The 15,310-nt window shown below is 40.1% G+C and overlaps 1 protein-coding gene across 1 annotated transcript in view; it reads right to left on the minus strand.

The window, feature by feature from the left end:
- The window catches only part of obscnb (obscurin, cytoskeletal calmodulin and titin-interacting RhoGEF b), a 190,823-nt gene that overhangs the window by 152,824 nt on the left and 22,689 nt on the right, over positions 1-15,310 (minus strand). The window contains exons 10-16 of the mRNA XM_076293385.1: positions 14,190-14,456; positions 13,488-13,766; positions 6,878-7,156; positions 4,815-5,093; positions 4,086-4,364; positions 2,918-3,196; positions 2,186-2,464 (exon numbers count right to left, since the gene is read on the minus strand). Coding sequence (XP_076149500.1) covers positions 2,186-2,464; positions 2,918-3,196; positions 4,086-4,364; positions 4,815-5,093; positions 6,878-7,156; positions 13,488-13,766; positions 14,190-14,456 — 1,941 coding nt within the window. The remainder of the gene's footprint in view (positions 1-2,185; positions 2,465-2,917; positions 3,197-4,085; positions 4,365-4,814; positions 5,094-6,877; positions 7,157-13,487; positions 13,767-14,189; positions 14,457-15,310) is intronic.

Below are 15,310 nucleotides of genomic sequence, written 5' to 3' on the forward strand. Positions count from 1 at the left end.
CGGCACCAAATGGCAATGTCACCAGCTGACCTAATCACAATGTTGTGGCACCGTTCTTAACGGTACCAAATTGCAACATCATCAGCTGACCAGGTCACAACGTCGCTACAATGTCACTAATGGTACCAAGTGACAACATTGTCTTGCAAAGTAGCTGTGACGTTGCAACAACGTAGCCAGAAGGTAATGTCGCTGTGACCAAATGACAACTTTATGGCGACGTTGCTGCAATGTCATGTGTTAGCTGGGTACCTTATAAGCCTACCTGTAGCTTAGGGAAGCTAACAGCTTTCTATTAGGATCTAGTTTGTTAGTTACAGTTTTGTCATAACTCCCTGATGCATTTTTGCATTTAGAATAGCCAGAGCGTGGATATCTCAATCGGAAAATTAAACAATATCGGGTGCCATGGACTAGGCTGGGGTGAACCCAGCCTGATCTGCCCGCTATTTATTTTTTTATTTTTTAAAAGATTGAGCTTAGTCTGGTGAAAGCCAGACTAGCCATGGACCTCAGTTACACAATGCAAGGGAACATGAATCAGCCTATATTTGCACGAACAATAACGGACAACAGTTCTTCAACTTTGGCCCATTAAAATGTGTATGAACAGTCTAGCGACGCATTTCATCAAGGCCCATTTGGACATGTCAGTTATTTGCACCACTGGTTACATGTAAAACAGCATTTCGTTTCAGACGACTGTTACTTAATTTGTGCATTAACAATAACGTTTCAGACTACTGTTACTTAATTTGTGCATTGACAATGAAGTATTACATGAACTAAAGATGACTAAAATCTTATGTAGAAGAAGAAACATTCACAAAAAATCCATCCATCCAAAAATGACCTTTGTTTTTGAAAGGTGTTGAAAACGGCATGGAACTGACAGAGATGTTTTTGTTCATAAACAAACAAACAAACAAACAAACAAACAAATAAATACATAAATAACATTATGCTGATACCTTTTGCTTTTCCCAAATACAATGTAGCCTACAGGTGTAAATGACCTTTCATCAATCAGTTGCAATGGATGAACTGTGATGAACTGCCCTACTTGTGATTGTTTAGAGATTTTAAAGGTTTTATAACAATGCTACATCTTCTTTGGCTATTCCACAATCTATTCAACTTTTCAGCACCAGTAGGCTACTTTCTGTGCAGCCGCACACACACACTCAGGCATGCTAAACAAGCATACACAAAAGTTTCAAGAGTGGGGGATGGAGTAAAATATGGAGACAAATTGAAGTGTGATTTATTTTCGCAGAACAGCTGTACAGGACTGAGCGGCGGTCATATTTTGTACCGCTATGCGGTACATCTAGTTTTAAGATGTCTCGTCCTGAAAACAAGCAAATTTTTCTGCCAGAGTGTTCAGGAAATTTGTCCTAAAAACAAGCAAATTTGTTTGCCAGTGTGTTGAGCAAATTTGTCTTGATAAGACTCCTTAAAATAAATCAAAACGATCTTTCGAGAGAGCGCTAGGTAAGTCTCTTAATACCAAATAGATTTTTTGATCTTAATATAAGATTAATAACAATTAGTTAGCTTTTACCTTTTGCAGTGCACTGTTCACTACATATTTTTAATGGAATATCTACATGTATACTCATGAAAGCATATTTCCTGAAACCAAAATCCCTGTATTTCAATTCCTGTGTTTCTACTAGTTCTACTTTCTACTTCTTAGCAAAGCCAACTGTTTTAGATTTCTGTGATAAAATGACAGAGCATACAATGGCCAAGTACATTTTAAAACCAAATTGGAGATGAGAAAATTATACTTTATTTTATATTCATACATGGGAAAATATGTTAAATTCAATTAGATAATTTTTTGGTTGAACATCCTTTATCTATGTAAATGTAGCATTAAATGTTTCATAATTAAATGTAATGTCCATTAATGTTTTTTTCCCAGTCACAAATAATCTCAAACAAATGTCCTTGTTTATTAGGGAAATTCATTTTTTTCAATTCAAATAACCTGAATTGTATCAGTAATAAAATATAAACACTGTTGGCTACAGATTTTGAGTGCAATATCTACATACTAGTAAAAGGCATATTAACAGTCACCAAAACTCCTGCATTTTGATATAGGCATGCCCATGTTTCAACTATCAGGCAAGGCCAGTTGTGTTTCCACTGTAACGTTGCAAAACTCACTACATACCTGCTACGTGAATCTTGAACACTAGTTTCTCTTTCCCAGCCTCACAGATGTACTCCCCAGCATCCTTCTTCTCCACACTGTTCAACACCAGCTGACGTGTTTTACCCTTCATCTCCATGTGGACGGTTTTACTTGAGCTCAACAGATGGCCATCCTTGTACCATTTGACTTCGGTCTTTGAGTTGGCTAGTTCACAGCTCAGAGTAGCTTTCTGAGAGATATCTGCTTTAACCTCCTTTTGGACAGACTCCTTGTTAGCAAAGCCAGTTTCCTGGATTTCTGTGATAGAATGACAGAGCAAACAATGGTTGAGTATATCTTTTAAAAACAAAATTGGAAATGAGAAAATTATGCAGTTTTTGGTATTTATCAATGGGTAAAAAAATTGAATTTGATTTGGTAATTCACTTTTCATGGAACAGCCTATAGTCATGTATGTTTAACATTAAAAACTTTGGAATATAATGCGGTGTGCTTTGCTGCTTTTTTCATTTCTAAGAATCTCCAACAAATGTCCTTGTTTATGAGGGAAAATCCATTTGAAATAACCTGAATTGTATCACAACACTGTTGACTACAGATATTGAATGGAATATCTACATACTGTACTCTTGAAAAGGCACATTTACTGCCGCCAAAACTCCTGTATTTCAATACCTGTGTTACTACTACTAGGAAGGCCTGTTGTGTTTCCACTGCACCAGCTGTAACATTGCAAAACTCACTACATACCTGCTACGTGAATCTTGAACACTAGTTTCTCTTTCCCAGCCTCACAGATGTACTCCCCAGCATCCTTCTTCTCCACACTGTCCAACACCAGCTGACGTGTTTTACCCTTCATCTCCATGTGGACGGTTTTACTTGAGCTCAACAGATGGCCATCCTTGTACCATTTGACTTCAGTCTTTGAGTTGGCCACTTCACAGCTCAGAGTAGCTTTCTGAGAGTTTTCTGCTTTAACCTCCTTTTGGACAGACTCCTTGTTAGCAAAGCCAGTTTCCTGGATTTCTGTGATAGAATGACAGAGCAAAAAAATGGTTGAGTATCTTTTAAAAACAAAATTGGAAATGAGAAAATTATTAATTCTTTGGCATTGATCAATGGGTAAAAATGTTGAATTTGATTTGATAATTCACTTTTCTTGGAGCAGCCTATATTTATGTATGTTTAACAATAAAAACGTCAGAATATAATGCGGTGTGCATTGCTGTTTTTTTTTTTTCATTTCGAAGAATCTCCAACAAATGTCCTTGTTTATGAGGGAAAATCCATTTGAAATAAGTAAGGGATAATGCCCGACAAGGTGTCCATTATCAGAAATAAATGGACGACGCGGAGGCGTGAACCGTCCGACGCGAAGCGGAGGACGGTTGCTTCGGCGAAGTCCATTTATTTCTGATAATGGACGCATCGAAGGGCATTATCCTGTTTATACCATGGTCACTTACGAAATAAATAAATATGAAATCAATTATTAATACTAAATGAGTTTGTAGATCTAAAATCGTTAGTTTTTTCAGCTGTTTAGGCTACAGTTGATTCCATTGTTGGGAAGCCTGCCTCCAGGCTCAACCGTCGTCCTACTATCGTTGTTATAGTTACCATTCATAAGCATTGATATGGAACGGCGATTAAACTTTTTTTTACCAGATCTACTTCATAGGTGTAGTATATCACTTTTTAAATGACACCCTTTTCAACCTAGACCATGGTATAACCTGAATTATATCACAACACTGTTGACTGCAGATTTTGAATGGCATATCTACATACTGTACTCTTGAAAAGGCACATTTACTGCCGCCAAAACTCCTGTATTTCAATACCTGTGTTACTACTATTGGGAAGGCCTGTTGTGTTTCCACTGCACCAGCTATAACATTGCAAAACTACATACCTGCTACGTGAATCTTGAACGCTAGTTTCTCTTTCCCAGCCTCACAGATGTACTCCCCAGCATCCTTCTTCTCCACAGTGTCCAACACCAACTGACGTGTTTTACCCTTCATCTCCATGTGGACGGTTTTACTTGAGCTCAACAGATGGCCATCCTTGTACCATTTGACTTCGGTCTTTGAGTTGGCCACTTCACAGCTAAGAGTAGCTTTTTGAGAAATGGCTGCTTTAACCTCCTTTTGGACAGACTCCCTATTAGCAAAGCCAGTTTCTTGGATTTCTGAGACAGGATGACAGAGCACACAATGGTTGACTATCTTTTAAAAACAAAATTGGAAATGAGAAGATTATGCATTTTATGGTATTTATCAATGGGTAAAAAAATTGAATTTGATTTGGTAATTCACTTTTCATGGAACAGCCTATAGTCATGTATGTTTAACATTAAACACTTTAGAATATAATGCGGTGTGCTTTGCTGCTTTTTTCATTTCTAAGAATCTCCAACAAATGTCCTTGTTTATGAGGGAAGATCCATTTGAAATAACCTGAATTGTATCACAACACTGTTGACTACAGATTTTGAATGGAATATCTACATACTGTACTCTTGAAAAGGCACATTTACTGCCGCCAAAACTCCTGTATTTCAATACCTGTGTTACTACTACTAGGAAGGCCTGTTGTTTTCCACTGCACCAGCTGTAATGTTGCAAAAGTCACTACATACCTGCTACGTGAATCTTGAACGCTAGTTTCTCTTTCCCAGCCTCACAGATGTACTCCCCAGCATCCTTCTTCTCCACACTGTCCAACACCAGCTGACGTGTTTTACCCTTCATCTCCATGTGGACGGTTTTACTTGAGCTCAACAGATGACCATCCTTGTACCATTTGACTTCGGTCTTTGAGTTGGCCACTTCACAGCTCAGAGTAGCTTTCTGAGAGATTTCTGCTTTAACCTCCTTTTGGACAGACTCCTTGTTAGCAAAGCCAGTTTCTTGGATTTCTGTGACAGGATGACAGAGCACACAATAGAGTACTAAAGTGTGACATCATGTTTCCGTGGCAACCTATTTTCTGTTCTACACAAACCAAATTAACAATGTGAAATACTATGCCAGACCAAAGTTTTATAGAAAAGGAATGTTTTTTTTGCAAATTGATAAGCAGTTTGCCTCTCCGATGATCGAAGCAATTACTGAAAATAGGTTGTCTTCATTTTTTATTAAAAAAACTGAAACTAACGTGGTGTAAACCGCTGTCGACATGGTGGAATGCTTCCTGAATGCAATCATCAGTCAGAGTCTCATAGCCTACTTGCCGATTTTTTTTCAGGTTTGTAAATAAATTCCAATTTTTTTTTAAAAAGTGTCCGAAGCCACTTGACAGTAATAACGTTATGTAATCACAACAGATTAGGCAAATGTACCGTTACGTTATAAACTTTGCCTTTCATACTAGCGCAAACTTTTCCTTTTAATTCCCCGGAAAAATACATAAAAGCCTCCACATGTTTCGATCTAGTGATTTTCACCTCTTGAAATTGATTTATTCTCGTTTTAAAAGAAAGAACACAGCGAAGCAATGGAAAATGCCATCTCTGGTTCGGTTGTTTAGAACGGAAAATCTGGTTGCCAGGACAACGTGACGTTTTCACTTTAGTACTTTATGGTTGAGTATCTTTTAAAAACAAAATTGGAAATGAGAAAATTATGATTTTTTTTGTATTTATCAATGGGTAATTTTTTTTTTTTTTGATTTGATAATTCACTTTTCTTGGAACAGACTTTATTCATGTGTGTTTAACATTAAAACCTCAGAATAAAATGTGATGTGCATTCCTGCTTTTTTCATTTCTAAGAATCTCCAACAAATGTCCTTGTTTATGAGGGAAAATCCATTTGAAATAACCTGAACTGTATCACAACACTGTTGACTACAGATTTTGAATGGAATATCTACATACTCTTGAAAAGGCACATTTACTGCCACCAAAACTCCTGTATTTCAATACTTGTGTTACTACTGTTGGGAAAGACAGTTGTGCTTCCACTAGAGGGTGACAATTTTTCGTGACTCCCACGGGTCACGGTATTCCCGCGGGAGTCCCGCAGTACGGGAGTTCACTGTTGGTAATGTGATAGGGACGAGATAGAGCATAGAAATAAATGGGAGCGGACGGGAGCGGAGCCAGAGATGAAATAAAAAAATGAGGTGAGTGTGCCCAAGGATTGCGAGACATTTCGTTTTAGAAAAGGTAACCACTTACAACTCACAATATGTTTGTTGATTGGCTACTGCTAGCCGCAGAGTAGCCTATCAGAGAAAGACAAAGCAGCTGCCCTGTTCACAAGCCAATCAATCAGCGTCAGTATGCGGAAGGCAGCGAATCTTCCAACCTACCCTAAATCAATAAATGTGTGTTTTGAGTGTGAGAAGATCTCTGTTAGGAACTACGTAATGAAATCGCCTAGATCTGGGTAATGCATGTATAGTGTAGCCTATATTTCTGAGGCAACCTCAGTGATTTGACCGCGATTAACCAAACATGCTACAGGGGGGCAGAGTCTGATAACTTTAGACAACATAGGGAACGAAACGGGAGCAGGACGGGCTTCAGGAGTCTTTCTCTTGGGATTTTGCAGGACAGGATTTTTTTGGGGGGGAGGGGGGCAGTCACGTGATCGGGATATGAAGGGAGTATTTTCATGGGATTGGGATGGGAGCGACAATTCCCGTGTCACCCTCTAGTTTCCACTGCACCAGCTGTAACATTGCAAAACTACATACCTGCTACGTGAATCTTGAACACTAGTTTCTCTTTCCCAGCCTCACAGATGTACTCCCCAGCATCTTTCTTCTCCACACTATCCAACACCAACTGACGCGTTTTACCCTTCATCTCCATGTGGACGGTTTTACTTGAGCTCAACAGATGACCATCCTTGTACCATTGGACTTCGGTCTTTGAGTTGGACACGTCACAGCTCAGAGTAGCTTTTTGAGAAATGGCTGCTTTAACCTCCTTTTGGACAGACTCCTTGTTAGTGAAGCCAGTTTCTTGGATTTCTGTGACAGGATGGCAGAGCATACAAGTGAATATTACCAGAGAGTGTCATTCAGGTCTCACAATTCCCATACATTTTGGTCTTCATTTTCTATTGTTTCATCATAAACACTCAAGTTGTAGAAATGTATATATTAGATGAGCTCCCACACCTATTTTCAGAGGTCCACTCTGTCAGGTAAATGTCCACTCTGATTTCCGACAGGGTGGACAATGAAAGGGTGAATGTTTTCACCTTCAGTTTATGTTTTTACTCACAAAAAACTGTCACTGGGTCACTATCTAGACTTGGTATAGAAGAGACTTTAGTATAGTTCTGAAATAGTATATTATGAAAATATTGTATTCAAATAACTTCTGGCATATGTTAAGCTTGGGCAGAGCAAGTAAGCATACAAAGACAATTTCCCACCAGTGATGAGAGAATAGAAACTGTTTTCCTGATGTTAGTAGAGAGGATGGCCTCTTCTTAAAAAGGCAACTTTCCCAATATGACATGGTGGACAATCATTTCAGGGACACACAGAAACTCCTCTTTAGTAAAAGCACTATTCTTATCATCAAATTATCAATGCACTCAAGTGGAGTAATATCTTGTTTAGCAAAACAATAATTTGAAAGCAAAACTTTTTGGATTTTGCCCGTTCAAACATGCCAATAGAAAAACCATAGCCCAATTGCATGCTCGTAGGTAAGCCTACTTTAAAAATAGGATGATAGGGAAAAACATCATTCCAGCTAGCTAGCTGGCATCCGTTACACATTCAATAATGAATATCGAAAATTATATTATAATACATTAACCTATAATAAATGTGCAGTGAGCAGAATTTAGGCATGGCTACATATGACATTTACAGATTAAAATAATAATAATAATAAAATAGGCCTAAGCCTAACCGCTATTTTGAGTTAAAGCTAGACGTTTATTGTTAAGCCTATGAATAACTTCATGATAGAGAAGACAACCCATTTTGTAGAATGATGCATCATCATATGAAATTTGCAATTATGTGAGTCAAAAACAATCTCTGGTAGCCTATAAGTGATATCCATGCTCTGCCACTCATGGTCTGTTGCTGATCAAAGTCTATTACATAGCTTTGATTTAAAGCTATATGTTTAACCTATTGAATAACTTAATGATATACTGTAGAAGACAAACTATTTTGTAGAAAGATGCATCATCTGGTGGGCAGCATAAGTGACATCTCGCTCTGTCTGCCACGCGTTTTCTATAGCTGTGTGGAATTCGAAACGTCCTGTGTGGCATTCGAAACGGGAGAGAATACGAAGTCGCCAGTCATCATCATCAATGACTATAAACTTGATGTCAACCATCAGTTCACCTACTTTGGATCCACCATCTCCAACTCCACTCGCACTTGCCGTCTTTTTCAAAGTTGCCGGTTTCCGTTTGTATTACAATCCGGCTGTTTTGTTCTGCACCTCAGAGCATTTCAATAAAGTCAAAGAAAAACTGTATCACCATATTCATTCACGGAGTAAAACTGGACGTGTTCCAAATATTCTGCTTTGTGTGTGTGTTTAATGCTGTCGCTAGAAAAAAATAGCATTTTAACATGAATACGGTGCCGTGAAAAGGACATGGTGGGGAAAAAATATACATTGAGTGCACGTTTGCACGTTGCAGCGGCTAGGGTTCTCACAAAAACTAAAAGAATTGACCACATTACTCCAATACTTAAGTCCCTGCATTGGCTTCCAGTAAGTCACAGAATTGACTTTAAAGCGCTTCTGCTTGTTTATAAATCAATCTTTTATAAATAAATGTTTTTAAATTATTGCCCTTTTATGCTTTTATGTACCATCACCTTGTGTGTTTTATGTTTTCTTCTTATTATTATTATTTTATTATTATTCTTTACTTTTTAAACTATTCTTTGACTATTCTTTTGCCCTTCTATGCTTTTATCAACTATTCCTGTTTGCTTTTGTTTATGTAAAGCACATTGAATGACCTCTGTGTATGAAATGCCTGTGTACATAATTGCGTGTAGCTTTTGCGACTGTTATGAGGCAGAGGAGCTGTGATGCATCTGGCTCGCTCCGTGCCCGAGCTGTGTTTTTTTATCTTGCTTTTCATCAGCAAAAGGTCAAAAAAAGGTTGGTTGTTGTGTCCATCATTTCCACAATACACAACGCAGAGTGATCAGGGGAGAGACGATCTCTGTTACACTGGTTTAATTAAATGTGGGAACGTTTTATTAAAACGTGGGAACAATGTAGTTAAAACGCACAAACGTTTATTTATTTTGTTCCCTTGTTATATTAATCGTGCACTCGTTTAATTAAACGTGCGCACAATGTATAGGCTATTTTTTCACCACCATGTCCCCTCCACGGCACCGTCCACGAACTCTTGATTTAGCCTGGGAAAACCCAGACGAACTTCCGGCAAATTTGGGATTTTGCAACTGAGAAGGGTCTGGTGTCAACTGGGCTACTCTTGATTAGCATACGTTGTTGTGGTAGCAAAATACTCCCTCAACTGCTTGTTGCTGCCAGCATTTTTTCTTAAAGAAGCCCTATGCAGGTCTGGTTATTCCTTCGCTGTTTCTGGGTTTTCGCCTGATTTGGGCTCGCATTTTTCACGACATAGCTCCCCCTGCAGCTTCGGGAGCAAGTGACTGCTACACTAAACCCCCACTAGCTAGCGAGCTAGCCATCAAGAAACCAAGCTAAACACATACAGGGCTCACAATAAAACGGTCGAGCAAACACATTGTTCAAGAGACTATCAAACCACATTACAAAAACGAAGTTCACCCAAGGGTAGGCTACTTACAATTTCAACAGCAACAAAGCCAAGTCGGAGTCCGTTTTGCAGTCTTCTTAGAAACTACAATCTGACTACATTTTCGAGACGCGATTGGATACTTCCGCTGAGTCACATCCGGATTTGTTCGGGACGGGACCAGAAAGTTGCATATTCGGTTTTTCCGCGGAGAAGCACTAGGGGGAGACGAAGCACCCACCAAACGACCCAAAAAGTGTTGTAGAACCATCAAAACGACTCTCAACCTGCATAATTAATGTTATGTTGCATAGGGCTTCTTTAATAGAAAAAGTAGCCTGACAGACTTTTCCGTTTAAAAAAAGATGCCAAGTGTGAACATAGGTATTATAGACTACAATCTTGGGCTATGTTGTCAGCACATACTGCTCTATGAAAGGAAGTGCATCTAAGACAGGTGAGAAAACGTAAAATTTCCCATCACTGATACATCTATTGTATCTTGGGCATATCCTGGCAAGACATGGTGTCATGTCTTGTGTCAACCTTCCTAGCATGCTCAGTCAATGGAGGCAATCTACTGGTTGCCCCCAACTGCTTTACGAGGACATCTGCTTGAGAGACTTGAAGGTGTTCAACAGTGATTGAGTTCAGGTGGACTTTACGACAAGCCACACAAAGAGGGACTCTGGCACAGCACCTCCAGGTACGGGAAGATAAACCGGGGCTCTAGAGCTCACATGCGACCAAGATTTTTAAGGGTGTGACACATTTTTTTCCTAGGTCGACTCAGTAGCGGAGTGGCAATCGGGAGCGTCGGGACTTTCCCCGATGGGCCTGACATTGAGCTGTTAGCCATGAGTTTGTGTCCTTATTATCTACCGAGGGAATTCATGTGTGCCATCGATATGACTATACATCCCCCCTTCATCTGATGCTGAGACAGCACGTGACGTCATCACCTCAGTTACTGCTCGACTTCAAACTCTGCAACACTACCAACTTTTCAGCAATATGTTAACTGCCACACCAGAGAGAATAAAACACTGGACTTGCTTTATGCAAATATTAAGGGTGCCTACAGCTCTACTGCCCTTCCCCCACTGGGTAGATCTGACCATAGCCTGGTTTATCTTACCCCAACCTATACACCTGTTGTTAAGGAACAGCCTGTGACCACACGGACTGTTAGGGAGTGGTCTCAGGAAGTGACTGAAACACTTCAAGGATGTTTTGAGGCTACAGATTGGGTTATACTCTGTGAGCTCCATGGTGATGACATTAATTCCATGATTGCATAACTGAGTACATCAATTTCTGTGTGGATAACATCGTGCCTACCAGGACGGTGCGGTGCTTCCCTAACAACAAGCCATGGATAACCAGGGACCTAAAGGAGCTGCTTAACAGAAAGAAGAGGGCCTTCTAAAAAGTTGAGGGAGAGCAAATAGGCATATAGGAGAAAGCTGGAGTAAGCTTCAGCAGAACAACATGAAGGATGTGTGGTTAGGAATGAAGACCATCACTGGGTTCAAAGCGAAAGGGGCCGACGCTGAGGGAAACCTGAACAGAGCCAACAAGCTGAATGTGTTTTTTAACAGGTTCAGCACAGGACCCCCTGCTTCCCCCTCCCACTCAAGTCCACCACTCCTTCAGCTGCATCCTCACACCTCCTCGACCCTCCAGATCACCACCATGGACTGCAACACAGCGCCATTAGCAACCTCCCCTGCATCAGGAAATACAGGGCCCTCCCTCTACCTCCCCCATTAGCCTGTCTGTTTCCAGCAGCCAGGTAAAGATGGCATAAGCCCCAGGGCCCTGCCATGGGCCTGTGCAGAACTACTATGTGGGATTCTACAGTGCCTACACTGCAAAAAATGAATTCTAACCAAGTGTTATTGATCTTATATTGGTATTGTTTTTAGTATGAAAAGACTTACCTAGCGCCCTCTCAAAAGATCATTTTGACTTAATTTAAGAAGACTTTAACTTATTTTAAGGAGTCTTATCAAGACAAATTTGCTCAATGCACTGGCAGACAAATTTGCTTGTTTTTAGGACAAATTTGCTTAACGCACTGGCAGACAAATTTGCTTGTTTTCAAGATGAGAGGTCTTAAAATAAGTCAATTTTTTTACAATTAAGTCAAATGATTTCACAAGAAAGTGCTAGGTAAGTCTCTTTATACTGAAAACAATACCAACTAGTTTTTTTTATCTTGATATAAGATTAATAACACTTGGTTAGATTTTGTTAGATAAGCAGTTTTTGCAGTGTATTCAACACCAGCCTGTGCCAGGGCAAGGTTGCGGTGGAAAACATCATGTCTCCAGTGCCCAAGAAGTCTTCTCCATCTGTCCTCAATGATTACAGACCAGTGGCGTTAACATCACACTGCATGAAAGTGCTGGAGAGACTGGTGCTGGCACACCTCAGTCCTAAGGTGGCCACCTCAATGGACCCACTGCAATTTGCCTACCGACCTGAGGTTGGTGTTGAAGATGAGATGCCATCAACTACCTGCTTCAGCGAGCCCACAACCACCTGGATGAAGCTGGCAGCGCAGTGAGAATAATGTTCTTTGACTTCTCCAGTGCCTTCAACACCATGCAACCTGTATTGCTAAGAGAGAAGCTACACCGGATGAACCACTTGCTGTGACACTGTGATGGAGAGTATTCACCAGCGCTTTGCTGCAAGTGGAAAACTCTGCACCGATTTTGCCTGCCTTGACCCAAAAAACTTCCCAGAGATAAGGGAAAAGGGTTTCATTCGATCAGCGATGCAAAACCTCAGCAAAACCTGCTGGCACTTTGCAGGCTGAGCTGTTAAGCCTTGCCAGACCGTGGAAAAGACTGAAACTGTCCCCTCTGGAAGAATACAAGGTGAGGACATACACAGAAGATGAGGCGGATGATGCATCTGAAGGCAGTGGTAATGAAGACACATATGATGTGGGAAGGGCCAGAGCTGGTTAATAAGAATGTCTGTATGTATACAATCTGCCATTTATGTGTATCTTGTCCTGGCACAATACAATCTGTTGACAGATGCATACCATGTCATTGGACTGGCCTACACATTTCTGTTGACGTTATCAACCACTCAAGTGGCCTGCAACAGGAGCTTTTCCACCCAGACGTTTGTTGAACAGATTGACCCAAGAGCACTTGAAAGCATTTATGCTTATGTCACCAAAGAATAACATTCTGATGTCCTTGGACGCTGATGGGGTGATAAACAAGGTTGCAGAGACCAGTGACCTACTGAGACGGCAACTCATGTTTTAAGTGCATCCTCATCATATTGCATTAATGACGTGCATTCTCATCATATTGCATTAATGAAAAGACTTCCTACTGCCCACTGATAGCAACAAAAACAAGAGCACAAACTTGTTTAAAGTAACATTTAAACATAAATTTAAACCGGAGTAATTTACTGTGCTTTACTTTAGTCATTAAATAAAAAAAGTTAAATTAAATGAGTGAGATTCACCAAACTTTTGCAATCATACAATAATGCAAGTATTTTAATGATATAAGCTATATTTTAAGCAGCATTTTTCATACCTGCTACGTGAATCTTGAACACTAGTTTCTCTTTCCCAGCCTCACAGATGTACTCCCCAGCATCCATCTTCTCCACACTGTCCAACACCAACTGACACGTTTTACCCTTCATCTCCATGTGGACGGTTTTACTTGAGCTCAACTGATGACCATCCTTGTACCATTTGACTTCGGTCTTTGAGTTGGCCACTTCACAGCTTAGAGTTGCCTTCTCAGATATTGTAGCTTTAACTTCCCTCTGAATAGACTCTTTTTTGATGAATGTATCCCTTTGAGATTCTGAAGGAAAGTGGCAGATTATTCATTAATATCATAATCACTGTTGATATGAATCCACATGAGTTTACGATTGAGAATGAATTGTGAACGTCTTTGACAAAAAACACCACATACAATTTAAGATGAAACAAGGAACAGAACAAACCAAAGACTGTTGACTGTAGACTAAAGACTGTTGGGTTTATACACTCAGAAAACACACACTGTGACTCTGTGACAACTGCGAGCATTAACTTATTGGTTTGGGTTTGGGGTGGGCAGAGTGTGTGAGCCACGAAGAGGACATAACAGATGGAAAATGTTATGAAAAGACAAGACTGATAGACTGGAAAGGATGGATTTCTGTCTCACAATGCTTCAAAACAAACATAATTCGTTCATCAACAACTGTGAAAAAATAGCTAATAATTTCCAATTCTCTACCTGATACTAGAATCTTAAAGATCATCTTTTCATGTCCAGCTTCACAGGTGTACTCTCCAGCATCCTTTTTCTCCACACAGTCCAACACCAGCTGACGAGTCTTGCCTGTCATTTTGATATGGATGGCTTTACTGGAGCTCAACAGATTGCCATCCCTGTACCATTTCACTTCTGTCTGACAATCATATACCTCACAGCTCAGAGTGGCTTTCTCGAAGGTGGTAGTTTTAACCTCCCTCTGAGCAAAGTCCTTGTTGATAAATATGTCTAAAGAAACATGGAATATGCCCAAGGGAACATCAACATTTCTGCTTGCAAAATATAATACACATTTAAGTAGAGGTCCTGTAAAAAGTCATTGCCAACGTCGCCACACCAGAATCAGACTGCACTTGACTAAAACCATAGTCTGCTTTCCTCAGGAGTGTGTACACAAACAATGTTCTCATTTTACACTCCTCCTATAATTCCATTTTCAAAATCGATGTCACTGTGCAAGCATTAAAGGTGGTATAAGATATATATCATATAAATAACAATAAGAATGCACACCCTCCGAGGTGCTGGCAAGGGGAAATAAACTATAAAAAACTTGGTCACCACACACTCTGGGCCCTATCTTGCACTCATGCGCAATTGACTTTGTATATCGGCGCTTGTGTCATTCCTATTTTGCATCTGACGCACAGTAGACTTTTCCCTCCACCGACACACGTCGGTAAATTAGGGAATGAACTTGCGCTCCCGGGGACAGTTCAGCGAAAAGAGGAGCCGCGTTCCGGCGCAAACGTTCCCGGTGCTGTTTTGCAGTTTCAGAAAACAATTCCGCCAGAGACCAGAAAAAACCTAGTCTAAAGTCAGTGGCACGTTATTCAGATGCTATTTTAAGGGTGCATGCATGGCCACAGGGGCGCCTGCAGGAATGAATGCTATGCACACCCATTTACAGACACCCTCATGCTCGCAACGAAACATTCAAAGTGTTGATAATATTTGTCCATTTCCCGGTTTCGTTCGTGCATTGGTCACCTAAAAAGTAGCCTATAGTACAACAACCACATGCAATATCTTTACAACAACAACGCCTAATAACACCTATTCATTTGGACAACTTTTTACAG

This window comes from Alosa pseudoharengus, unplaced genomic scaffold (assembly GCF_046254945.1).
Source record: "Alosa pseudoharengus isolate Yale_2024_CS ecotype anadromous, Long Island Sound unplaced genomic scaffold, YU_APseudo_1.1 YU_APseudo_1.1_scf_2, whole genome shotgun sequence".
Classification (NCBI taxonomy): domain Eukaryota; kingdom Metazoa; phylum Chordata; class Actinopteri; order Clupeiformes; family Clupeidae; genus Alosa; species Alosa pseudoharengus.